Consider the following 27,274-nt stretch of genomic DNA (forward strand, 5'->3'; position numbering starts at 1 on the left):
CTGGGTCTGCACTGCCTTCCTGAGTCGAGGTGTTGGGATGTCGCACTTCACCTCGCGGGCGAACGACCACTCCAATAGCGTTGGCTGGGAGCGGCGGCAGTTGCTTGCTGAGTTGCACTGCGAGGCGAGCCTCCTTGGTCGCGGGTGGTAGGCGGGCCTTGCCGCTGCTGGTTGCGGCTGCTGCGTCGCGCGCCGCGTTCCTGGCGTTCGGGTTTGCTGCATCGGAGGTAGCGTTGTCGGAGCGTTGAGGTGGTTTAGGCAAACTGGCTGGTCGGGAGGCTTTATGCAGAACTGGTGTCCAATCGTCTGATTGAAGCTATTGTGCGGTTACGGTGTGGCCTTCAACCGTTCATTCCATGTTAACGGCTGGCGTCGCCAGCGGTACCGGCGGAGTCCGAGTGAGGCTCGGCAGCTGAGCGTCTCTCCGGAGCTGGACTCGGCGCTCAGTGCTCGCCCCGAGCGGACGTGCGCAACGAGAGCTCCGCCGAACTCTGAGAGCCCCCTGTCATCGCCGCGCGAACTTTGGCCCGCCGCACTGCGCCTCGCCTAAACACCGGCGGTCTCGGTCGGCCCCAACACAGGGCCCCCCGACCCCGCGCCGCACTGCAGACGCTTCGCCGCCGCCGCTGCCGTGCTCGGCATGGATCCGCCGCCCTCAACAGCTACGACTGCATCGCAGCCTGCGCACTCCACCACGCTGAACCCACAGGGCATGGACTTTGGTGACGCTTCGCAGGGAGCATTTACCTGCGTGACCCCTTCAGCACCACGGCAGGACGAGGCCACCACCATAGTTGTGAAGCTGACAGATGGCTTCAACCTCTCCACAGTAACACCAGTCGAGTTGAGCCTACAAATTCGTCGGGCGGCCCACCTTGCCAAGTTCGAGAGGCAGGACACAGTTGTAAAGATTCGAACTACCCAAAACCTCATCGCCATCAACACGTACCGTGCATCGGCCACCACCAAACTGCTCGCCTTAAAGTCCGTGGATGTCTGCGGAAAATCACACCCTGTGAGTGCGTACTGCGCCAACGACCCACAGAACGCCCGCGCCGTCCTGCACGGTGTACCACTCTCCTTTTCGGAAGATGCCGTACAGGAAGAACTCCTCATTCCGGGCCGAAAAATCCTGTCTTTTCGGCGACTTGGCAAGACGGCGTCTCTCATCATCACGGTAGAGGGGCCTCAAATACCAAAGAGCGCCATCCTGTTTTCAGCGGTCTACCGGCTTTACCCACCCAAGCCGGAATGCCTTCAGTGCTGGCATTGTTACAGCTTCAAACACAGATCTGATGTCTGCCCCAACGCCTCGACACATTCGTGCTGTAGATCTTGTGGGCAACATTTCCCCCCTGGAACTGACACGTCAACTACTCCTCACGAGTGCGATATGCGCTGCTGCAACTGCGGGGGTGACCACCCGGCTACGGACGGAAACTGCCCACACCGCCGCGCCGCAGAGGAGGCGCTTCGCCGACGCAAACCACCGACGCGGATCAATCCAAATCACCCAGCAGCCCACCACCTCCCACGACCGCCTACTCGAGAAGACTCCAGCGTGCTAACCAGCAACCGGTTTTCGGCACTTGACACCGACCGCAGCCATAGCCGTAGCCGCAGTCGCAACCAGAGTCAAAGTCACAACCGCAAGCCCAGTCAAAATGGGCCCAAACAAAAACCGAAGCCCGCCCACAAGCAGAAGATGGACTTCAGACAGAGCCAGACAGCTAAATCAGAAAGTGATCAACACGATCCGCGCCGTCCTTCGTGGCAGCAACTACCTAAACCCAAGCCTGCTGCTGACGACCCTAACTGGCCTGCGCTACCCAACCAGCGACAGACGCAGCCTACGCCTTTAAAGGTGAGTGGTACAGCTCTCCCAGAAACTGCCCCCGCTCCGCAGCCCTCCCCAATGAGCTCAGACCTGCTGTCAGAGGAGTTAGATGCACGTATTCGTCGCATCGTGCAACAAGCAATCGAATCTACTATCGCAGCTATAATTACTGAACAGATACAACGCGCCATTCTGACCGCTCTAACCCCCTTGTCAAACCAATTTGCGCAAATTTCCACCCGCCTCCAACATATAGAGGACACTATGCACCCACACAAACGCCCCATCCCCCATAACCCTTCTGAATCCCAACATGGCCACTAACTCCAGGCAAACACCTCCGATCCCAACCCCACCATCCCCATCTCTCACGATATGGCAATGGAACTGTCGTGGTTTCAGACGCAAGAAACAACATCTCCTGCAACATATGCTATTCATGAAAACAGAACCGGACATTCTTGTGTTGCAGGAGACCCACGGTGCCTTTCCCCTCACTGGCTATGAACATTTTGTTGCTCCTAGTATTACATACAAACAACGGGGCACGTCAGACCCACTTACTCCTACAGTGACGGTGACTTACGCCAAGAGCTCCTTGCCCACAGTCCAACTCGACACTACGCATATGAATACATCGACTGCTGAGCACGTGAGCACGAGGACAGACGTTCATGGTCACAGTCTAGATATTTTAAACTGTTATTGGACGCCAAACCAAAATATCTGGCCGTTATCAAGCTACAACCCCTCCCAGCAACGCTTAACACCTCACCATACTGTCCTAATCCTCGGAGACTTCAACTGTCGACACCTTTGTTGGGGATATGACCAAACATCAGCGCTCGGCCGCAAGTTAGACACCTCCATGTCAAACTACAAAGTCTCTCTCCTAAACGACATTACCACTCCCACCAGACTGGGGAACTCACGTGAGAAGGACACAAACCCTGATCTCACTTGGTCAATCAGCCGCTACAACATTCAATGGGAGAATACCCAAGACACCCGGGGGAGCGATCACACTATTATTGAGATCCGGCTTCCCTTGCGTACACAAAGGCCAAGTCGGACACCCCGCCACAAAACCATCTGTCTCGTTGACTGGAACAAGGCGCGTAAACGACTCGAACTGGATGAGATTGATGAGAACACTGCCCCACAGAATGGACAAACAATGTACTGCAAATTGTGTCCCAACATGCTTCCCGCATTGCCGCCACAGAGGATCAACCCCAGGTCGACACTCACCTCTTAGCCCTCTGGGAACGACACCGCAGACTGGTGAGCTGGTGGCACAGTGCAAAGAATAATAGGACGCTCCACCAACGTATACACACCATAACTCAGGAGAGCCAGGCATACGCTGACCAACTGGCATCTCAACGGTGGTGGCAAACATGTGAAGACCTCAATGGCCAGCTTCACACACCTAGAGTATGGCAAATCTTTTGCACTCTCATGGGCCAAGCCAAACCTCGCTACGCCCTCCAACGATATCAAATGCAGACCGGGCGCTCCACAGGAGAAATTATCCAAGAACTGCGAGAGACATTTTACCCGGAGTTCAACCCACCACCACTTGCACCCTTTCCGCAATCACCAACTAAGCCAGAAGGGATTGACTCCGCATTCACACTCCAGGAGCTGCGGTCAGCACTCATGCAGCTCCGACGAAATACGACTCCGGGTCCGGATCAGATAACATATACCATGCTCCGCAATTTGCCCGAAAACCACCAGAAGCACCTTCTACACCTCATTAACCATGCATGGGAGACGGGGAACATTCCACAGTCATGGAAGGAAGCTTTAGTTATTTTCCTCCCCAAACCTGGCAAACCTCCCAACACGCTTAAAAACCTTCGACCGATATCCCTCACATCGTGCGCGGGAAAATTGATGGAAAAGATGGCCCTGACGAGACTAGAATGGCACCTTGAGAGCCAGGACCATCTCCCAGACACACTCATCGGCTTCCGCAGGCACGTATGCGCCCAAGACGTGGCCCTGCAAATTACCACAGATGTCTACGATCACCCTAGCTCGGCACAACTCCGGACAATTGTAGGCGTGGATATCAAACGTGCCTTCGATAACGTCCTGCACCAAGCCATCATTGACAACCTAGCAGCCACCAAACCCGGAGAACGCATGGTTCGCTACGTCTGCGGCTTCCTCAGTGCTAGGCAAGTGCGCTTCTTGGGTCCGGACACCCAGCCATCCATGTGCTTCCCTATAAACCGAGGGACGCCACAAGGTTCCATTCTGTCACCGACTCTCTTCAACTTGGCGATGAAGGACCTCCCCGGAAAGCTCAACCTCGTTACAGGTTTACGCCATGCAATATACGCTGATGACATCACACTTTGGTGGGCCACCGGAAACCCAGGCGAGCAGGAAGCCACACTTCAAACCGGCTTAGACATCGTCGACACCTACATATCTAGGCCTCACATCGTCGTACTAAATTCCTCTACGCGCAAAGCAGCTGCTGAACGCGCCCACATCACCTTGACTATGACCGGAGAACCTATCCCGCGCAGAAAATCCGTCCGCATCCTCGGATTTCTGTGGCAAGAGAATGGACGTAGTGCGGAGTGGCTACGGCGTATTCTCCATCAGGCAAGTCAGCTCATACACATGATGACACGCGTAAGCAAGCGCCACACAGGCCTGCGTGAACACGAACTCCGTAAAATTGCTGAGGCAGCAATCTACTGCCGAATCCTCTATGGCCTGCCATACGTTGCACTTACACGCACCCAGACCAAACGACTCGAGGCTTCTTTGCGAAGATGTCACCGCATTGAAATGGGTGTTCCCAGGTACGCCCGTAGCATCGATGTTGAACGCGCAACCCTGCACAACACCTTTCTTTCTTTCTTTCTTTCTTTCTTTCTTTCTTTCTTTCTTTCTTTCTTTCTTTCTTTCTTTCTTTCTTTCTTTCTTTCTTTCTTTCTTTCTTTCTTTATTTGTTTCCATTGCTAAATACAATGACGGGGGCTAAGATAAAAGCTGCAATGAGGCAGCTTGAGGTGCCCTTAGCCCCCGTGTTACATGGTGGCAGTGAGTAGCGCAATCAGCCGTACACAAAGAACAATGCATATAAATAATAATTACAATCATCAATCAATTCAAGAGAATTTTCTATAACGGAACAAACAAGAAAGTAACAATGAAATGGGATAAGGACAGATAAAAGTAATTCAGATATTACGCACCACAACATTACATACACTTGCCAATACGTAAGTAAAAGTGAAAGTGAATGTGAAGGATGTGAAGGTCCAAGCACACCGGGAGTCTCAGCATCTCCGTCTGAGCACCTCGTCCCAAGGACGCGCCATCCTGCGAATGTTGGAACACGACACTTCACCCCTTCCACCTCTTTCCATCGACCCTCCATCATGGATAACTGTCCCTCGAATCGAAGTCCGACCGATACCCCGGAATATGCACTCCGAACGCAACGCAGGCAGGCGACAGGCGCGGGCGACCCATCTAACTGACCCAGCGCATGACACCTACTATGTTGACGCCGCCTTCTCGTCGACCGCATCCAAGACGGCAGTCATCGGCTCTCAGGGTGACATCACTAGTTGGCATAGCGGAGTACCGTCTCCAACTGACGCCGAGATCCTTGCCATATCGGAAGCCATTACTATTCCCCCTCACTCCACGCCAACCATAATCGTTCGCTCAGACAGCCAGGAAGCCCTTCGTTCTTTCGCAAACAACCTACTTCCCTGTCATATTGGGGCATCCCTCGCGCTACACATGCAACAACATCCCTCACTACACGTCCTCTTGGAGTGGGTGCCGGGCCATCAGGGGATACAGGGAAATGAGCGTGCTCATTCCCTCGCTCGCGAGTCTAAAATACCGAGCGCTCCTATTCCATGGCCTGACACCTATTGCACCAGAATGCACCGCGCTGAACACCGCAAGCAAAGCCGCGCTAGGCTCCGCGAACTGCGCTCGTCTGCATGTACCCTTCCGGCCCCCGATCCCTCCTTCACCCGCCGCGACAGTTCCCTAATTCGTCAGGCTCAAACTCTAACATTGGCGAATGACGCCATGCAACACATTATTGAACAACGCCGCGGCCACCCGGCATGCCCGGTGTGCGGCGGCTATCCCGACGTTCGCCACACGTACTGGACCCGCCCCCGTGCACAGTACTCGCCTTACTATCTCCCCACCTCTTCCCTGAGCCCATCTATTCCTTACTGTTGGGAGAGCTGGACCACTCCGCCTGAACCCCACCGAGCCGCTTTTTGGTCGCTCCTTGTGCAACACATAAGGCACGTCCAGGGAGCCACCACACCCCCCGCTCCGGGTGCAACTACATGATCACACGGCACCGAAGCGGCGGACGGCACGGACGAAGAGCCGTTTCAAATAAAGTTTTATTCATTCCGGAGCTGGGGAGCCGCCGGGGCCTCGATGCCAGCCGTGCCGCTCGCGGTGCCTCGGCGGGCCCCGGCTGGGGGCGGCGGTTCAGGCCGAAGTACGTGCCGTGGATCAGTGGCACGTCTGACCTCGACGAGCGCGCGTGGTGGTCTCCGAGCTGTTGAGCCCTCTTCAGATTGTAAAAAAAAAATTCCGCACTCTAATGGGGGCGGAATGCAAACACGCTCGTGTCCGTGCACAGTGGGTACGTGCACGTTAAAACAACGTCCCGGTGGTGAAAATTATCCGGAGCCCCCCCTATGCCGCCTAATCGGATCGTGGATTTGGCACGTGAAACCAGTTCTACAATTTATTTTAACTTTGCAACGAATTTCATGCTGCGACGCAACATTGTAATTTTACCTCTGGATCGGGGCGGTATTCGCAATAGCTTACTGATTCCACATTGGAATTTGTGACACCCCAATGTGCTCCTCTTGTAGAAACGGAGAGTGCAGAATATGTACTGTGCTTTTTTTCCCGTTGTGAAATCCAGTGCCGCCCTTTGCCGACAGCATTGGACTAAAGATAGTTTACAGAAGTCCTTGGACCACACTCTAAGAACAGTTTACACCCTTTGGCTTGCCCCTTCTGCCACACAAAAATAATCGTCATCTGCCTTGATGCGTTTCCTTTCTTTATCGCTGCGAGCCCTGAACGTTCCAGTAACGAACGGCACGCGCGTTATCAGCATAGAACAGTTTACACCCTTTGGAGTGCGCCTTCTGATAACGCGCGTGCCGTTCGTCACTGGAAAGTTCCGGGCTTGCAGCGATAAAGAAAGGAAACGCATCAAGGCAGATGACGATTATTTGTGTGTGGCAGAAGGGGCAAGCCAAAGGGTGTAAACTGTTCTTAGAGTGCATGGCGTCACTGGCGCAGAAAGCACCGAGGGCGCTGCCACAATACCTGAAGTCGCTTTGACCATCTGTAGTGTCGGTCTCTTCCTTGCTTTCTTTCTTCCCCGAGTGCAGGGTAGTAAACCGGAAGTGCTTGTTGATAATATTCCTTGTTTCTCGTGGCCTTTTTTGTTTCCTCTGTTGCCAGCCAATTTATGCTAAAGAAGATGGCGCACACACTTGGAGTTCGGACGCTTGTCGCGCAGCAATTCTTAGGCTTTTCGAGCACCCTGGAAATATTTTGTGACATTACTGCGCTATAAACATTGCTCAGATGTCCTGGAATATGTGATGGACGTTTCCGGCCTGCTTATTTTTATACCTGGCCTTTGTTTTGCACCGACTCGAAAGAACAGAATGTGACTCCACCGTTCCTCGTGAGGAAGTGGTGTGAGAGGACTGTATGCTCCGCATTGAACACGACCAAAAGGAGCGGCCACCCGCCAGGACATTTTATGTTTGCATACTTATATCAGTCAATCTAAGCAGTATCACTTAATCAATATGATAGCTAGTATAAGCATTCAGCTCTAAGAGCTTGCGTGACGCAACTTATGAATTATATTGCGGGATGGGAGGGGAGCCAATGAGAAACACTGAATCACCTTAGATAAAGAAAGTATTATTGAAGAGCTTTACTTCCATTGATTTCACTTTGATTGGTTCTTTAAAATAAATCACGGTCAAAGTTTCACTTTAGAATTTCGCCCCAGCAGCCCAAGACTGGCACGTCAGTGTGACGTCACGGACTGGAAACTATTTTGGGCATTTCTTTTTTCGCACTTTGGCCGTTGCGGCTCACTAAAAGTCGTTGAAACTCCCCAAGTTCAGCCTTTTACAGCGAAGCTGTATATAGCTAGCCGATTCGTCCATCCGTCCGTCCGTCTGTTGGTCGCCTGTACGCCGAAAACTCTATGCGCATGCGCGAAAAAGAAAGAGAGAAAGAGAGAGGCGCGATTCGCCAACACCACCTAGATAGCACAAGGCCTGTTTACTCCGATCCATGACGTCACGCTACCTGGCCCGAAATTTCCATTGACAAGGCTGGCGCGATAAAAGCGGTGACGTCAAAATCCCTGTTGCCTACTCGGGAGCATCCCAACTAGATTCTTTGGCAGTCAGGCAAGGGAACATGACGTCATGGATCGGAGTGAAAAGGCTTTGTACTATCTAGGTGGCGTTGGATTAGCTGCGCCAGTAGCGACGTAGTTGCTCTCTGTTGCAACCGAGTGCGCGCGCAGCAGTTTCTCTCCGGCTCCGAAACGGGTAACTACGCATCATACATACTCTTAGGAGCAGGAAGCTTGTGATCAGCAACACCACGAGCAGAAGCGGGAACGAGCTTGTCTACGCCGCGCCGATGCTGCAGCCAGGTCACAAGAACAGGCTTGCGCAGCCGAGCGCAAGCCGCAACTGCGTATACCGCGGATCCGGCAGCCTACCAAGCCGTTGTTTAATGAACCATCGGTACTGATCCAGTGATACACACCGGGGCCGCACGTTTCAGCTTCGTTGGTTAACCATCTGTACGGAGTGCTTTGGCGGTGATTTTATTTTTACCTAACGCAACTCGCCATGTTTCTCTTTAGTTTCACTTGAAGCCCGTTCCACATTGTGTGGAGCTCCAATGAGCGCCGTCGCGAGGCCATTGCGAAAGCATTGTTCTCACGGCGTCTCTCGACGCAATTCTCCCAGCAGCGAGCACTGGCAAGTCACGCCTTGCCATCCGTCAGACGCTGCTACAGTTCTCGTGCCGCGCACTTTCTGCTGGCGCTGCGGCCGGTATCGCAACATATGTGAAACGGGATTCAGCAGCACGAAAGAAGACGGATATGGCGGTGCGGGCTAGCCTTCTTGAGGCCGCAATCCACCTGGGCACTCGTTAAATGACGACAGATGCGCAATATTTAGTACGCTAACCAGCACGAACCTTTTGTATAAAGGCGAAAATGAAGCGCAGGCAGAACACTTCCATTGAAGCACCAGCAGAAAGGCCACCGGGGCACATCGGATCGCTCGGAGCATCTATTTACGTCGAGGTTACGTAATTAAGGCCTGATATTATTCAGCACAAGTCCGTAAAGGCTTAAGCTGAAGCAGAAATTTAATGGACATATGAAAAAACTGAATCAGCCTGTCCCTCCTCTTTAAATCATGCGTCTGCTGAAATGCTTTCAAAGGAAACGTTTTCTGCGCGATACAGGACCAAAGCACTATTTTTTCAGCTTCCGATATTGCACTTCACTTATGCGGACGTAACAGAAACTTACTTGAGGTTTGCTTCAATCAGACTGCTGATGTCTTTGCGACTGAAAGGGAAAAGAAAAGAAACTGTTTACGTTCTGCAGGTGTGCCTTCTCGCTTTGTTGCCACATTTATGGCTGCTCGCTAAGCTCCACTTCTGCTGTATCTTACCTTGACTCATCCGATACGCCATACTCGTAGCCTTCTGGTGTGTTTCGGTATAATAGCTTTAGTGTAATTTACGAGGCCGGGGTTGATTTTATTTTTCTGCTTGAGCACTGGCACCTGAACTGTTAGATGTGTAGTGTTGGGCAGTTCCAGTATGAACTACCACGAATTAGTTTTTTTTTCTAGTCTCAACACACACCGCCTTTGTCACGGCTGAGAATCGGTTCCGCAAATGCCGAGAAGCTTCAGACTTTCAATTACGCAGTTCTCCATAGAAGCCCATTGGCCAAAGTGTGTACGCAGTACTATAAAGAGCCACAGGCAACAGCAAAACGAGGAATGGCACGCAATCCTCTATATTGTCACCTTTTCAGCTAAGACACTGTACTTGTCTTCGAGGAAATAAATGCATGCATGTTGGCTCTAGCATGCACTAGGTGTAAGACACAATCGGCCAGCATTAGATGCATGCCTGTCAGACACACTGAATACGCGAACAGAGAGATGCGTTCAGACAACAGCAGTCAGAAGGAGGGCCCAACTATTTCTTTTATTGCAAAATGTTTTTATGTGACATAACAAAATCCCTCGACACGTCGAAACCGAGCTTGCTTTTTCATCGCACGCCTTTGTTTTAGCACGAAAACACTTAACCGAGAAAAGATGAGAAATGTAGCTTAAGCAACTGCTTGATATGTTCCGACTTGAGAACTTCCGAAATGGAAGGTTTGCTTCTATGATCTCCTTTGATATTTACTGTAGCGAGCGCGATCACGTGCTGAGCCAAGACATACATATCCGCGAGATCCTAGCTCACGTTGGCGCTCTTCAACTTGGAAATAAGCTTCAAGTGTGTGTCCTTTGGTGTTAAAGTTAGAGCTACACCACAGAAATGAAAATACTTTGAGACATATTGTTCATCTGGCGTAAGATCGAGTCGTGCAATGATAAACACAGATTCCATGCGTCTCAAGTCAACCGGTGTTCGTAGATGTTTGGTGTAGAGTTTTGCGACTATAAGCGAACGCATTGAGCAGCAGCAGCCGCATAAAAACGCAGGGCACAACAACGTTTGTCAAGGAAACCCAGCTACTCCATTTCTATGCTTCATTTGATTTGTATCGTGCTAAGGCATACACGATGCATAGAAGATTTCACAAGAAGAATAAGTTGAGTATGAAGAACAATAAATTGGCTGCTTCGCTCACGTAACGTTTTCATCGCCTCGAAGCAACAGCAGGGCTTCGAGAAATGCCGCAGCTGTGGATTATATATTATACCACCTGTTCTACATAAGTTTACCTAAATAAACGTAATGGGGTCTCCCAGATCATCTCCATTCAAATACAGACACCGGAGCCGAGTGTTGAAGCTGCGACGTCGTGTTCAACAGGAGAACGTCATATATATCCACAAAACCACCGTACTTTGAGCTAGTCACCGCTTTGTATTTTTTCATTAAGAAAACCCTGCGTTCCCACTGCGGCACATGAAGTTCCCGACTAGTTCGTGACACAGACGGAAGCCACCATCAAAGCCGACGCGATATGCCGCGGGCGACGAACACCGCAGAGATAATGCAGCATGTTCTTTTCCATATAACAAATAACCTGTGACAGGAGATGATCCCGGGGAAATTTCAACAAAATCGGAGATGATTCTTTTAATGCTATTAGCCTTATTTAGATACGTGACGCGCTTTTCGCTGTCTCTGCCGCTCTGTCACCACTTTCATTTTACGCCAACTGTCCATCAACAATGACTGCACCTTATATCCAAACCTCATATCCAAACCGCACCTTACATCGCAAGCAGTCTTTATCATACAGTGTGTCTCATTATCTTAACATACTTGCTGAAAATAATGTATGTTTAGGAGGTACATCCAGAAATCAGCTGTCATCCATGCTTTTGGATCTTGAAACCATGCCTCCAACATTGTGAATAGGCATGAATTACTGTATTGTAGCATGTTTAGGCTGACATTATGTATTGAGTTTTTCTTTTTTTTTCTAGTATATGAATGCGCTATATATTGATTTTCTGTTGAGAAATGTTGCATGTAAATCTTGTATATACTCGCCCATTGTTGTTCATGTGTACCTGGGTGCTCCCTCAAGCTGCCTTCAGCAGCTTTTTGCTCAGGGTCCGCTGTACTATTGCGCGAAAGAATTCTATTCTAAACCTTTGATTTCGGCCGCTGTGCCGCACTTCACTGAGCATGTATATCGAAATGTGTAGTTCGCGGCACTAGATGGCGCACCATGTCCAGAAGATACATGCTTCATACATGAGGCGTTTGTGCTGTGGCTTCAATCCCAGCCGCATTAACTTTTAGCAGCGTTTTAATATTTTCCCGCCAGAATTAAAAATAACCGCACGTAAGAGATATTAAAGGCAATTTGCAGCCCGTATAGTAAGTCGCGCAGTATTCGCAAAACATACATTCAAAGAAACTCGGAGTTACAAGATACAAAGCAAAATTGCCAGAAAACGATAAGTTTTTGCCTTTTAAAGTAAATTTTGCTATTTCTTGTGTTACGGGCTTGTGCAGGTATTAAATTTATTTTATTTTTAGTAACACATTTCTGCAAGGTAGGCATAAAAGAGTATAAAAGCATCGGACATTTTATTCATATCTTTAGACTGTCACAAAGTCGGAACATCATTGTGCGATTGCGCAAGTGGCATTTCTCGCTTTTTCTCAGTAAAGATTGCTTTTTTTCATGCTGAAACAAAGGCGTGCGCTGGGTAAGTCAGTGAGTAAATTTTATTAAAAAACAAGGTGTTCACGGGTAAGCTTGTGGTCAGGTGGCCAGGAGCTCCTGGGCCCGGGACAAAAAATAATATATGTGCTGATGCGTGCAGGCATTTCGCTATGTCATATAAGAATTTCGCTGAAATCGAAACATAGTCGGGGACCCCTCCTTTTCTAAATACAGCCAGTCTAGCTTAATTGTCTCTCCTGTTAAGGTTTGCAACAATACACACATAAAAGTTATTGCGTACTTCATGTAAGACTCTACGTAGCGCTTCAGGTTCCGTGGGTTGATCTGCTTCTTCAGTTTCTCGGTGTAGTCCGAGATGAGGCGCTCCTTGTTGTCGACCATCTCCAGTTGCTGCGCGCGCAGAGGGAGCACATGCTATAAATTGGGCCATGAAGGCGCTTATCATAAGCGTCATGGAAATATGAACGATGGCTGTGCGCACACACACACAAGCGTTCGTGTTCTCTCTATACATTACCCGATATTAAAAAAAAAATACCCGCTATGCACAAGATTTTTATTTCATCTGCTCACTCATACCAACTACACAGTAAGTGTTTGTTTCGCTCCATGAACTTGATGCAATTGAAATATTCAGAGTGCTTAGAAACATGAGAGTGAAAGGTTTCACGTGAGATGAGTTTTAATGGTTGCCTTTCTTTGACAAAACAAATAAATTGGCCTACGTAGCTACGGTGAGATTAACTTTTCTTCCATGCGCGCCAAAAAAAGAAAATTTCAATACAGCACATATGGAAGAACAAAATATAAGAAAATTCCCAAATATCTTACAATAAGCATGTACAGAGACATCCCAGGACAGACATTCCACTTCGTCCATAGGACATCCGAATCATGTACTAATGTCCATGCACAATTTCGGACACAAATAGTTAATTATAAAAACCGGATTTAATGGCGGGAAAGTGACTAAGGCTATGCTGCGTCAGCCACAAGATGTTAAGAAATCAAATGTTAAGGCAGCGAAAACTGCATTACATTACAGTCAGTGAATGGCACGATCGCATTCTCTCTCAATGTCTTGGAATCTTCACGTTGATAATGTTTGTTCATCCGGTTTGGGTGCAGCTTTGTGCCCTTAAACATAGACTTAAAACTGCTCCCACTAATGTTAAGCTGCTCTGCTATACTGCTCTTGTGCGGCCAAGACTGGAATATGCACGCATTACATGGGATCCTCATACTAACCGCAACGTTGATTGTCTTGAAAGTATTCAGAGAAAGGCCGTAACATTTGTTTCTAATAAATTTTCAGCGTTAGGCTCGCTTTCTGATTTAATGCAAGCAAATGGCATTTCCCTATTAGAGGTACGAAGACAAAAATTTAGATTAGAATTTCTTTCCCAACTCTTGGAAAACAAACTAGCGCTAGATCCATCAACATATTTGTAACCTTGGACGAGCAGGCCTACCCGACACCACAATGAAAACGCCCTAAACCCATATTTTGCTCGCACAGACCTATTTAAGTTTTCTTATTTCCCGAGAACCGCCTTATCCGCCTTTCCTGGAACTGCCTTATCAAAGCAAGTGATCAAACTAAGAAATAACCTTTCTGAGCCTGCATCATTATTGCTTTTTGTTGCTGTTTCTTTTGTATTTATTTTGCATTTGGTATCGACCACCCTGTTCGGACCATGAGTGCGCAGTATTGTATAAATAAATAAATAAATAAATAAATAAATAAATAAATAAATATTGAGGTGGCATGTAAAGGTATCTGCAAGTTATACAGATTCCGTAAAAATTTCAGTCTGTGTTTCAATATGTGGGCATGTCATAACAATGTGCATTACTCTAAGAAGTTAATGGCACCTATCGCAAGTTTGCCGGTTTTCTTTTCGGAGTATAAAATTGTCTGTAAGATGTGTGTGTCATATCACCTCATAGAACTGTTGCTGGTGAGTGTACAATTTCCACTCACCAAGCAGGGGTTTAGTTACATGTAACTAGTTACTTTTGCTACAGTCCCATTCTTATTGCCATTTTGATGTCAGGGCCTTACGGATCGCTCGGATACTGTCTTTGTATAGAAATGTTGTGTGATTTATGCTTTTTTGCGATGCCATGGATGCGCATCTATCTGCTGCTTCATTCCCTGATACCCCAACGTTGCTTGGGATGCGACAGAATCGTATGGTTCTTCCGTATTTGTTATAAACCACCATGTTTAAGATATCAATAAGGAGAGGTTCACACGCGGAGTCTAAATTCAAAGCTCTGAGTGCACTCAATGAATCGTTATAAATGACCGGAGTTTTCTGCTTGCCGGTGACAATTTTTTTTTGTACTGCCGTTCATAATTGCATAAATTTTAGCGGTAAAGACTGATTGAAAACGATGTATCCGAATACTGTTTTCTAAATTTTTTTATTACGGTTCCCACACCCACGTATTCTTGTGTTTTAGAACTATCTGTGTAAAACTGTGTTATATTTATATATACCTTGAATAGTGCGGAACTCGTGCATTATGTGTTCTTGTGGGGCGTCTTTTTTCTTTAGATGTGTTAGTGTCTAGCCACATGGCTGTGTAATATTGCACCATGAGGCCAGTTATTATGACCTCTCAGCAACATGCATGACCTCATAAGGAATATATCTGACAGTATTCCTCGTGTTGTAAGACAAGTGGCGCAACAATGTTCGGTTTATTTGTGTAGTGCAACCGTAACTTACATTGTGTTACGATGTTGTAGCATATACGTTGTGGTGATGACCGAATCCTCCGTACATAGGAAAGAGTAAGTAGTGCTCTGCGGTGTTGTATGGAAGGCTCATCGCTGTCAACGTATAAACTTTGCACAGGCGATGTTCTGTAGGCACCACTCGCCAGTCCCAGGCCGCCATCATTATTTGTATCAAGTCGTTTAACGTAAGACTGCCTAGGTGCATCATAGACTACACTACATAGTACACAGTACCATTTACGGAATAAGCACGTAGTAAGCATGTTCGGTCAGATCCCCGGTGCTTGTGCGATAAGACTTTAAGAATGTTTAGTGCTCTATTTGTCTTAGTTATTGTTTTGTTAACGAGGGTCAAGAAGTTCAGTTTTGTGTAAGAAGTTACACCTAAAAATTTATATTCTTGTTTAACCCGCCATGTTGTATCGTTCAATTTCAGAACTGGATGCAGCGCAGCTCTCGTTTCTAGGAAAACAGAACTGTAACAGTTTTTGGGGCCGAGAAGCCAAAAGCATTTTTCTCAGCCCATTGTGTGAGATTATTTATTGTTATTTGTAGTTGTCTTTCGCAGGTTGATACATTTAAGGCGCGGCAAGCCACTTGCGAATCGTCAGCGTATATTGAACGCATAACAGAGGATGGAATGATGTTATTAACACAGTTAATTTTGACTATGAAAAGTGTGCTGAGAATACAACTTTGTGGAACACCATTTTCTTGCGTAAATTTACGTGAAAGTATTTGCCTAGACGTACCCGAAATGTTCTACTTGACATGAAGTCAGATAGGCAGTTTAGCATTCTGCCACGAATCTCCTAGTACTAGCGATTCCATACAGCTACGTCGTATCACAAGTTTCTCTATATCAAAGAAAACCGCGAGACAGTGTTGTTTGTGCAGAAACGCATCTCGTATTATGTGTTTTAGTTGGACGAGATGGTCATAGGTGGAGCAGTCCTTTTTGTACCCGCACTTAATTTGTGCGTGTTTATTCAGCCTGTTTCGTATGCAAGCGATTTTGGACCAGCAACGGCGCGGCGCCCGTCGCTTGAGCAAGCCTCCTTCCAAATACCAACTTTCCGAGCGGCAACCAATGGCGGAGCGCCTTGAGCAGTGGCATTAAGATCACGTGGCAGTGGCGTGCTTCAAGCTCACATCGCGGAAGTATACGAACCAACCCATTCATTTTTTCCACGTTGCTAATTCTGTGTGCGTGTACTTAACAAGACTTTCAAGCTGTCGCCTATAAAAAGCTAAAAGAGACATAAAAGTGAAAAAAAAAGGTTGTACGTATGCACCGTTCGACACACAGTGTTTTTATTTTTTGCAAGGTTTACAAGCACGAAAGTGGAGCACCAAACTAATACACCGATCAAAGCTGCAGCCCAGGCGCGCCAAATCATGGAAATGTGGAGCAAGGCGCAGCCCTTGAAGACCGCTAAAATTCGCGGCTCATGGGCGCTTTACGCAAGCAACACTGTGCCTCACAGTGGCATGCGTCGCGCCAGAACGAATCGTGAAACGACGCTGCGTCTACGCGCCGCGCTGCCGCTAAGCTGCCGCTATGTCGCTTGCACGTGAAACAGGCTTTAGACGTCTTGATTCAAGGATGAAAGTGATTCTTGTCTATAATGCGCTCATATGATTTCTCTAGACAACTTGTTAGTGCGATGGGTCTGTAGCTGCTTGGGGATGTTGCGGGTGTACCAGATTTTAGAAGTGGCCCAACCACTGCGTTTTTTGAATCTCTAGGCACTATCCCAGATTCCCATATTTTCTTCATAAACTGAAGGAGTGCATGAAGGAGTGAATGAGTCAGGGAGCTGCAATTTCAACCAGCGTGGCTTAGTGCCTAAGGTTGGCGGTGATGGAAAGAGTTTGATAACTGCGGGTAAGTGATCGCTACCCTATGACGTGTCGAGGGCTTCCAATTTAACATAATTATTCAGAGATGGTGAGCCAAAAGGTAAATCTAAACAAATAAAAGTGCGGGAAGTCGGTGAAAAGCAGGTCGATGCACCTGAGTTTAAAAGGCAGATATCATTGGACAGAATAAAATCTTCAATGGGCTGCCCTGTTTTGTCAGTTTTGACACTACCCTAAAGAGTACGATAGGCATTAAAATCTTCTACCAAAACAAATGACTGCGGTAATTGTTCTGCTAAATTTTTAAGTGTTTAGTAGCACAGTGGGCTAGGGTGAAATATACAGTGAACAAATGGTGATGGTTTTGTGGGACAGAATGGTAACTGCTACAGCCTCGAAAGTTGTATTCAGTTAGATATTTCGGGTAGGAGTACCGCTCTGCACGGCTACAGCGATTCCTCCTGACAAGCGGCTGGAATATTCGCGGTGTTTTTGGACAACGGTGAAACCTTTGAGCATAAGACATTTTTTTCGACCGAAGTTCATTTCCTGAAGACACACTGCCACTGGCTATACATTGTTGATGCCCTTGATGTCACCTAGTGTACAATGAAACTCATGGTTATAAAATGAAGAACGTACTTATGAGTGTGAACTGAAAAATTAAAGGTGACATGCTTTAGGGAGCAGTACTCGTTTCATGGGCAGTAACCATTCAGGTTACTTGTCCCCTTTTCGGCGCAGTTACAAGGAGCTTGTCCTTAGAGCGCTCAAAAGAACGCTGTTGCGTTGGTTTCGATGCCTCCAGGGTAGTGGCGTCGTCCTCCATCGCCTTCATTCAGGCGCTGCATGATCGAGAGTCAGGCGCCGAGACACGCGTCTCGGGCCTTGGCCTTCGGTTTAGCTTTGGGACCTGCGGAACAGCCGTCTGCAGGGCCGTCTTGAATGATGGTGGAGCAGCACTGGCTGCTGCCACCCAGGGGACGATGGAGTTGCTAAGGGACCACTGATTCTGACCCCAGCAGGCCCCTGAAACCGATGTGGTGCTGTCCCCTGCCACGCCACATTGGCAAAGCTTAATTGAAGTAAGGGTACGTAAGAGTCTTCCTCGCTTCCAAAAATAATATCTTCTCCTTTACTGAGCGGGCAATTACTTCCTTCTCCTTCTTCCAACAGGGACATGATCCTGAATACGCTACATTATCCCTTTTGCAGTTTACACAGCTTGGGGGAGCGTTATAGTTTTCAGACAGATGGATGTTGGCACTGCACCTCACCCATGTTTCTTTGCCTCTACATGATTATGATGCATAGCCGAACCTCTGGCACTTGAAGCACCGACTTTGGTTCGGTATGTATGGTCTGACATTGATCTTTAGGTATCACGCGTCGAGAGAGCTGGGGAGAATGGTAGGAATCACATGTTTAGTGCGGAGTTGTTGATCATCTCTTCAGATTGATATTCTTTGAAATTTGATCACATTTTGTTCTTGGAACCCCTCGAGGAGTTCCTCGTCGCTCAAGCTGAGAAAAGCTTCCTCCGAGATAACGCCCCTGCAGGTGTTTACAGAGCGATGGGGAGAAATCGTGACTGATTACGAATGCTGGCGAGATCGAACAGCTTTCGCACTTGTTCTTTGTTTCTCAATTGGATGAAGAAGTCTGCGCTGGTGATTTTCAAGGCTTTGTATTCTTTACCAATTTTTCTATGAGGCATTCAGCAACCAAGAAAGGGGATATAGCTTATGCATACTTGTTGTTCCTTCACTATGCAAGGCGCGGTACCGTGGGAAGATGTCCAGGTCGGTTCGAAGGGTAAATCGAAAGGGTGCATTGGTGCGTCCTCTTTTTTGAGGCCGATCTGGAAGTCAGGGGAACGCTTCTGCCACAACATGTTTTCAAAATGGCAGCCACCTACCACCGAGCCCAACAAGGGGACCCTTCAAATTCTAAGAAACCTGCAGACGCTAGCTATACACCGTCACTATAACCAAATGTATATACCAAGGACCAGGGTGAACCGTGTGTAATATAACACACGGTTCACCCTTGCCGCCTGGAAAGTCGGAAGTAAGAAGAAGTGAGTAGAAGACAGGAAAGATTGAAGGCGAGAGAGAAAAAAAAAGATTGAAGAGGACAACAAAAGGCGACTGCCGATTTTCTCCAAGTGGGTCTGTCTGGAGCTCCCACCTACGTGAAGCAGAGGCCAAAGAGGTGTGTTGCTTCCACCGGGAGGCCTTAAAGGTTCAAGGACCCCGCATCGGCTCAACTCCCCCCCCCCTTAGGATCCACCTTTCCTCAGACACGGCTCAGCCGCGCACGGCTACTCGCGGGAGGTTAAGACCTTTGTGTGCTCGGGAACGTGGTGTCGTAACACACCCGACGCCTACTGACACAGACGCCCCTGCAGGGTCGGATACAAATAGGTCATCCGTTGGAGGACCAGTTTTAGATATGCTACCACGGATGTCCCACATGGACCTTTCTTGACATACAGGTGAATATTTGCCCTCCAAATGATGCTTTGCCTTTGAGTTTCCTTGTAACAGGAATGTTTTCGGGCATGTAAATAAATGTTAGAATTACAATCCAAAGCTATCATGTCTGCAGCTTGTGTGTACGTCGTACTTTAATAGTTTTATGACACATTTCACTCTGAAAACTTCAATTAATTCAATATGACACTTGCGCTTGGCGAAACGCCTAAAAGATTGAGGGGTATGCTGCACATCCGCAAAGCTGACGTGTGCACACAATAGAGAGTTTTAAGCTAGGGACGCAAGCCACGCCCAAACATTGGGGGATGCAAACTCTATTGTGTCTCCTCCGCGCTCTTCTGTTCTTGTTTTGGGTTCTTTGGGTTCCCTAACCTAAAACTCTCTAATTTATTTGTCCTCGATGCTTGCGGTCTGTGCTCGTTGCATGTCACACATGGTGTACTGCGACCGTAATGAACACTACGCCAAAAACTGGAAAAAGCGCTGGCATATGGCGTCTGGCAAGGGATGCCAAAGAAAGTGCGGCCAAGTAGTCATGTGAGGGTCACCCTTGGATGTATTTCACACACCCCTAGGATATCCATGTCCGGGATACGGATGTCTATAGGATATGCTTAGGACGTCATTGTTGTCACTGGGACGTCAGCCGCTGTTCTTCATTCTCGAGAAAATACAAACAGACCAAATGTAGATCACTGAGTAAATTTAGAGAAGCTCCCGAAACAGCGATGTCCCACTTTAGGATATCCATGCTTCTTTTAAGTAAAGTAACAAATTTTTAGAGTACATCTGTGCTTATGTAGGCCATACGAGATACCTGAAATGCTACGTAGCTTAGGACGTATTTAAGAGGAAGCTTAAGGCTGCACCCAACACCAATGCCACCTATTCAAATACATGTAAAACGCTGAAACACAGGTAACTACTAGGCGAATATTTATAAAATTTGCAGCATTTGCAAAAGAAAGTTAAATTCTAGTGACTAATGGAAGCTGAATTCCGATTTATTGGCTGAACTCTAATAAAGCATTTAGAAAAATCCGTAAGTTCAAAAAAAAAATAACAGAAGCACGACGTTTACAAATTAATAGCTCTGCACCAAGAACAGGTATCGCATTTCTGTAAACTGCAACCGTTAGAGCATCCCGAACGGACAAATTTGATTTGCCAATTAATTTCATACCTGAATTTGTTACATTGTTTACAAGGGTTTCGCAAAAGTTCTAGTCACATACTAGTGGTCCTTTGACAGCCATGTATGGTATGTCAATTTTGTTCGCTTTAGATGTACTATTAGTTGCAATTTACAGAATTCTGATAGCATTTTTCATTTACGAGTTACAGGGTCACAAGCATGATAGTTTTTTATGAAAGCTTGCGATTTATGCCAATTTTTATTAAAATCTTGACAAGCTAAATCGAAAATTCGCAACCAACATGTACTAGAGTTTTACTTTTTCTTTTAAATTCAAGAGATATCATGTTTGATGCATTGGTTGCCGAGAAAAACGATTTCTCCTTTTCCATGTATTTAGATAGGAGCCCCCGAGCTAAAGCTTCCTCTTAAACCAAGTTAACCCTGTTTAAAAAGTTTAACGGAGCCGAGAACAAGTACAGACAGCGGTGACGAACCTTAAATGTTAAGAAAATTCAGTTCTAAAAGTTCTATATCGCTTTATTGTTCGCTTTAAATTTTGCAAGCTTGGACTACCGATCTAATCAAAAGTGAAAATTTAAGAGCTTTTCGTACACTTATGAGATTCCAATTATGAATCCACTAGGGCCAACCTTCTCTTTAAAGCCCCGATGTTCTCTTGCAATTCGGAGCACTGAACGTTCAAAGCAGTGCGTTTTCTGTTCAGTTTATTAGATGAAGATGTGAGTTTACAGGGCAAATTCCTGTACAAAATATTTTAAAGCCATAAACGCGACAATGTGCAGCTTTTAGTTTGAACAACCATTAGCCTTCACATCGAAGGTCCATGTCGTGCGACACTAATTTTCATTGGCTGAGCGTAGGCCCTAGTGCGCACAAAGCCATACCGATCCGCTCTGTCATAGCACGCGCTGCTTTCGTCATGCACCCTTCTGGAGCAGCAGTTGTCGATAGATCCACGGCATACAAAAACGTACCATCGAGGGCCTGTGTGGCCGAACGCAGCTATTTGCTTTAAAATGGTGCGCCTGGAGGCGCGCACTTGTTGCAGTGAGCTTACTTGGGTTGCTGTTTCATTGCGCGATTCGGTAGAGAAGAGAACCGCTTTCAGCACATCTGTAGCCCTGGTCTTATATGGAATAACAATACAGACGCCAAAGAATTGAATAATTATAGGCCCCTTAGCTTGCTTTCAATATTTAAAATATTCACCAATTTCCAATAGAATCAGAGCATTACTTGATTTCAAAGAACCAAGGGAACACGCTGGCTTCAGGAAGGGATATTCTAAAATACATTATGTCCATGTACTCAACCAGGTAATTGAGAAATCTGTGGAATACAATCAACCTCTAGAAATGGCTCTCATAGATTATGAAATAACAGTTCGTACATAGAGATACCAGCAGCCATGGAGGCATTGTGTAATCCAGGAATAAAGAAGTCACACGTGAATATCCTCGGAAATATCTAGAAGATTTCCATAGCAACTTTGTTTCAAATAGCCAGGATGGAAAAGCCCAGCAGTGAGGATGAACGTGGAATGTCTCAGCAAAATTTGTTTTGCAGATGACTTTGTCCTTCTCAGCCATACTGGGGACATATTACAACAAATTAGTGAGGACCCTAACGGAGAAGGTGCCGACTTTGGTTGAAGATTCATATGCAGAAGACAAGGGTAATATGCAGTAGTGTGGCAAAGGGAACAAGAATTCATATTTGCCAGTCCGCCTCCAGAATTTGCGCAGGGGTAAGTTTATCTAGGTCAGTTACTCACAGGGAGCCCTGATCATGAGAAGGAAATCTACAGAAGAATAGACTGGTTGGAGTGTATATGGCGGATTTTACCAAATATTGACCGTGACCTTACTGCTTTCGATGAAAAGTGTACAATTATTGTATTCTACTCCTGTTAACATATCGGACAGAAACTTGGAGGTTAACAGAGAATCTCGAGAACAAGTTAAGGAGCGCACAAAAAGCGGTGGAATTAAAAATGTTACACATAACTTTAAGAGACTTGAACAAAGCGGTGTGGATCAGAGAACAGATGGGGATAGCCGATATTCTAATTGACAACCGAGAGTTTAAGTTTGTCCAGATAACGCAGGCGGCGTTTTACCGAAGCACATGAGCGGCCGCCTGGTGGCGCATAGCACTGCAGCAACCAAGGGTCGCTGATGGTCGCAGCGGCATAAGTGTGTCACAATTCTGTCACAAGTCGATTATACTTCGTTGACGCTATGTTAGATCCGTGTTTCTGTGGTTCAGCTCTGCCCCAAGAGGTAACAGGGCACCTGTCAAACCGCTCAAGTTTACGACTCTCACCCATCTGCTAAAACGCACAGTCCGCCCGCATTTACCCACTCGCCGGGCAACAAACTCTATTAGGACAAAAAAACAAAATGGAGCGGGTAAGACCATGTGATGCGTAACATAAATATCGGCAGACCATTAAAGCTACAGAATGGGTGCCAAGAGAAGGGCAGTGCAATCGAGGAAGGCCCAAAATTAAATGGGGTGATAAAACCAGGAAATTTGCAGGCACAACTTGGAATCAGCAAGCGCAAGACAGGGGCAAGTGGTAATCGCTGGGAGAGGCCTTCGTCCTGCACTGGACACAACAGATAGCACATGGACGGCACAAAACTACATTCATCATATGCGTGTTGACTTAAGTGGCCGGCGAATGCCATCACTTTCAGGTGTGCTCATGCGCAACTGCACCAGCTATTCAAAGAGATGTATTAGTTGGGGTATGGCGACGAACGCGCCTAGGGAGGCTTCGTACAAACAGTATCAAGCACTACTACGTCACACTAAACAAGGATTCAAAATTCAAGTACCCTGGATTTCTAAAAGCGCCGGAAACTCGGTTGTGGGAAAGCCCGTTTCTTTTGCCTCGGCGTCTTTGAAATTTGGAGGATGCTTAAGCTTCGCCTTTAAGAGTATGACGCGATAGCATTGAAATATTCCTGACTGCTTCTCACGCTTCCCGGCAACTTAAGCTTATTAACCCTAATGTTTACAGGGAAACGCTGCCGCCAAACGCTATGCGCGGATGCGAGCTTTCTTATCGAAACATGGCCTCTTTTGTGGACCGACCCCGAAGGTGCAGCACAGCCACGCAAAGATTACATTACCTTCAGGTTTCTTTTATTATTTCGCGCATAAGAGGCATGCACTGTCGGCGTTTTCTTTCAAGACATGTGTTTTTGGGTTGACATCCTAAAAATTCCGAGAAATAACTTTGTCAAGAATGCAGGAGCCAACATTTCGACAAGTGTACTTGTCTTCTTCAAGGCGACATATCCATCAGTCGGAAGACAAGTCCACTTGTCGAAACGTTGGCTCCTGCATTCACCTTGTTCACGTTTTGCTCATCGTCTTGAATTGCCATCTCCCGCATTCCCCATCTTTTCTCTGGTTTGTCAAGAATGTAAGACAAGGTATGAGCAATTTTGTGATAGAATGGTGCGGCAATATAACCCACACATACCGCAAGTCATATAGCAAGGCGTGACTTATACCTAAATGTAGACGGAATTTTCGCTCACTGGAAGGTCGGCGCCGGACGCCGACACCATATTTTCTTTGACACAGGGCGCTTAATGCTACCGCGTCAAAATGGGCGAGGTAACAAAAGGCTATTCATACAAATAAGCTCAAGCACGTATCTTTGCCTCGGCGCATTTGTATCGAAAGTTCAAGTCGAAACACCGCCTACGAAAACAGGCGAAAGAGTAAAAGAAGGCTATTTGTACAACCATGCTAAAGCACTGAACAAGGCATTCGTATCAACGCTGCCATACGCGCCCGGAGACTCGGTTGCGTGAAAGCACGCCTATTTGCCTCGGTGCATTTGTATCGAAAGTGGAAGTCGAACCACCGTCTACGAAAACAGGGGAAAGAGTAAAAGAAGGATATACACACAAGCATGCTAAAGCACTGAACAGGTCATTAGTATCAAAGCTCCCATACGCGCCCGGAGACTACTCGGTTGTGTGAGAGCACGTCTATTTGCCTCTGCACCTTTGTATCGAAAGTTCAAGTCGAAACGCCGCCTACGAAAACAGGCGAAAGAGCTAAAGAAGGCTATTTGTACAACCATGCTAAAGCACTGAACAGGGCATTCGTATCAACGCTGCCATACGCGCCCGGGGACTAAGTTGTGTGAGAGCACGTCTATTTGCCTCAGTGCATTTGTATCGAAAGTTGAAGTCGAACCACTGTCTACGAAATCAGGGGAAAGAGTAAAAGAAGAATATCGTACAACGATGCTTAAGTGCTGAACAGGGATTCGTATCAAGGTTCCCATACGCACCCGGAGACTACTCGGTTGTTTGACAGCACGTCTATTTGCCTCTGCGCCTTTGTATCGAAAGTTCAAGTCGAAACACCGCCTACGAAAACAGGCGAAAGAGCTAAAGAAGGATATACGTACAACCATGCTAAAGTGCTGAACAGGGATTCGTATCAAGGCTCCTATACGCGCCCGGAGACTCGGTTGTGCGAGAGCACGTCTATTTGCCTCTGCACCTTTGTATCGAAAGTTGAAGTCAAACCACCGTCTACGAAAACAGGGGAAAGAGTAAAAGAAGGATATACGTACAACCATGCTAAAGTGCTGAACAGGGATTCGGATCAAGGCTCCTATACGCGCCCGGAGACTCGGTTGTGTGAGAGCACGTCTATTTGCCCCTGCACCTTTGTATCGAAAGTTGAAGTCGAACCACTGTCTACGAAAACAGGGGAAAGAGTAAAAGAAGCATATTCGTACAAACATGCTAAAGCATTGAACAGGTAGCTAGTATAAAGGCTCCCATACGCGCCCGGAGACTCGGTTGTGTGAGAGCACGTCTATTTGCCTCTGCACCTTTGTATCGAAAGTTGAAGTTAAACCAACTTCTACCAATACAGGGGAAAGAGTAAAAGAAGGATATTCGTACAAACATGCTAAAGCACGGAACAGGTCATTAGTATCAAGGCTCCCATACGCGCCCGGAGACTACTCGGTTGTGTGAGAGCACGTCTATTTGCCTCTGCAACTTTGTATCGAAAGTTGAAGTCGAACCACCGTCTACGAAAACAGGGGAAAGAGTAAAAGAAGGATATACGTACAACCATGCTAAAGTGCTGAACAGGGATTCGTATCAAGGCTCCTATACGCGCCCGGAGACTCGGTTGTGCGAGAGCACGTCTATTTGCCTCTGCACCTTTGTATCGAAAGTTGAAGTCGAACCACCGTCTACGAAAACAGGGGAAAGAGTAAAAGAAGGATATACGTACAACCATGCTAAAGTGCTCAACAGGGATCCGTATCAAGGCTCCTGTACGCGCCCGGAGACTCGGTTGCGTGAAAGCACGTCTATTTGCTTCTGCACCTCTGTATCGAAAGTTGAAGTCGAACCACCGTCTACGAAAACAGGGGAAAGAGTAAAAGAAGGATATACGTACAACCATGCTAAAGTGCTGAACAGGGATCCGTATCAAGGCTCCTATACGCGCCCGGAGACTCGGTTGTGCGAGAGCACGTCTATTTGCCTCTGCACCTTTGTATCGAAAGTTGAAGTCGAACCACCGTCTACGAAAACAGGGGAAAGAGTAAAAGAAGGATATACGTACAACCATGCTAAAGTGCTCAACAGGGATCCGTATCAAGGCTCCTATACGCGCCCGGAGACTCGGTTGCGTGAAAGCACGTCTATTTGCCTCTGCACCTTTGTATCGAAAGTTGCAGTCGAACCACCGTCTACGAAAAGAGGGGAAAGAGTAAAAGAAGGATATACGTACAACCATGCTAAAGTGCTCAACAGGGATCCGTATCAAGGCTCCTGTACGCGCCCGGAGACTCGGTTGCGTGAAAGCACGTCTATTTGCTTCTGCACCTCTGTATCGAAAGTTGAAGTCGAACCACCGTCTACGAAAACAGGGGAAAGAGTAAAAGAAGGATATACGTACAACCGTGCTAAAGTGCTGAACAGGGATCCGTATCAAGGCTCCTATACGCGCCCGGAGACTCGGTTGCGTGAAAGCACGTCTATTTGCCTCTGCACCTTTGTATCGAAAGTTGCAGTCGAACCACCATCTACGAAAAGAGGGGAAAGAGTAAAAGAAGGATATACGTACAACCATGCTAAAGTGCTGAACAGGGATCCGTATCAAGGCTCCTATACGCGCCCGGAGACTCGGTTGCGTGAAAGCACGTCTATTTGCCTCTGCACCTTTGTATCGAAAGTTGCAGTCGAACCACCGTCTACGAAAAGAGGGGAAAGAGTAAAAGAAGGATATACGTACAAACATGCTAAAGCACTGAACAGGTCATTAGTATCAAGGCTCCCATACGCGCCCGGAGACTCGGTTGTGTGAGAGCACGTCTATTTGCTTCTGCACCTCTGTATCGAAAGCTGAAGTCGAACCACCATCTACGAAAACAGGGGAAAGAGTAAAAGAAGGATATACGTACAACCGTGCTAAAGTGCTGAACAGGGATCCGTATCAAGGCTCCTATACGCGCCCGGAGACTCGGTTGCGTGAAAGCACGTCTATTTGCCTCTGCACCTTTGTATCGAAAGTTGCAGTCGAACCACCGTCTACGAAAAGAGGGGAAAGAGTAAAAGAAGGATATACGTACAAACATGCTAAAGCACTGAACAGGTCATTAGTATCAAGGCTC

The 27,274-nt window shown here is 47.2% G+C and overlaps 1 protein-coding gene across 3 annotated transcripts in view; it reads right to left on the reverse strand.

The window, feature by feature from the left end:
* LOC139054432 (uncharacterized protein ZK1073.1) overlaps positions 1-27,274 on the reverse strand; it is a 337,898-nt gene that overhangs the window by 47,666 nt on the left and 262,958 nt on the right. For 2 of the 3 annotated variants that reach the window (XM_070531383.1, XM_070531381.1), the window contains 2 exons: positions 12,613-12,724; positions 9,462-9,500 (listed from right to left, as the gene is read on the reverse strand). In XM_070531383.1, coding sequence (XP_070387484.1) covers positions 9,462-9,500; positions 12,613-12,724 — 151 coding nt within the window. The remainder of the gene's footprint in view (positions 1-9,461; positions 9,501-12,612; positions 12,725-27,274) is intronic. The other variant, XM_070531380.1, reaches the window with a different exon arrangement.

Source organism: Dermacentor albipictus, chromosome 1 (genome assembly GCF_038994185.2).
Source record: "Dermacentor albipictus isolate Rhodes 1998 colony chromosome 1, USDA_Dalb.pri_finalv2, whole genome shotgun sequence".
NCBI classification, from domain to species: domain Eukaryota; kingdom Metazoa; phylum Arthropoda; class Arachnida; order Ixodida; family Ixodidae; genus Dermacentor; species Dermacentor albipictus.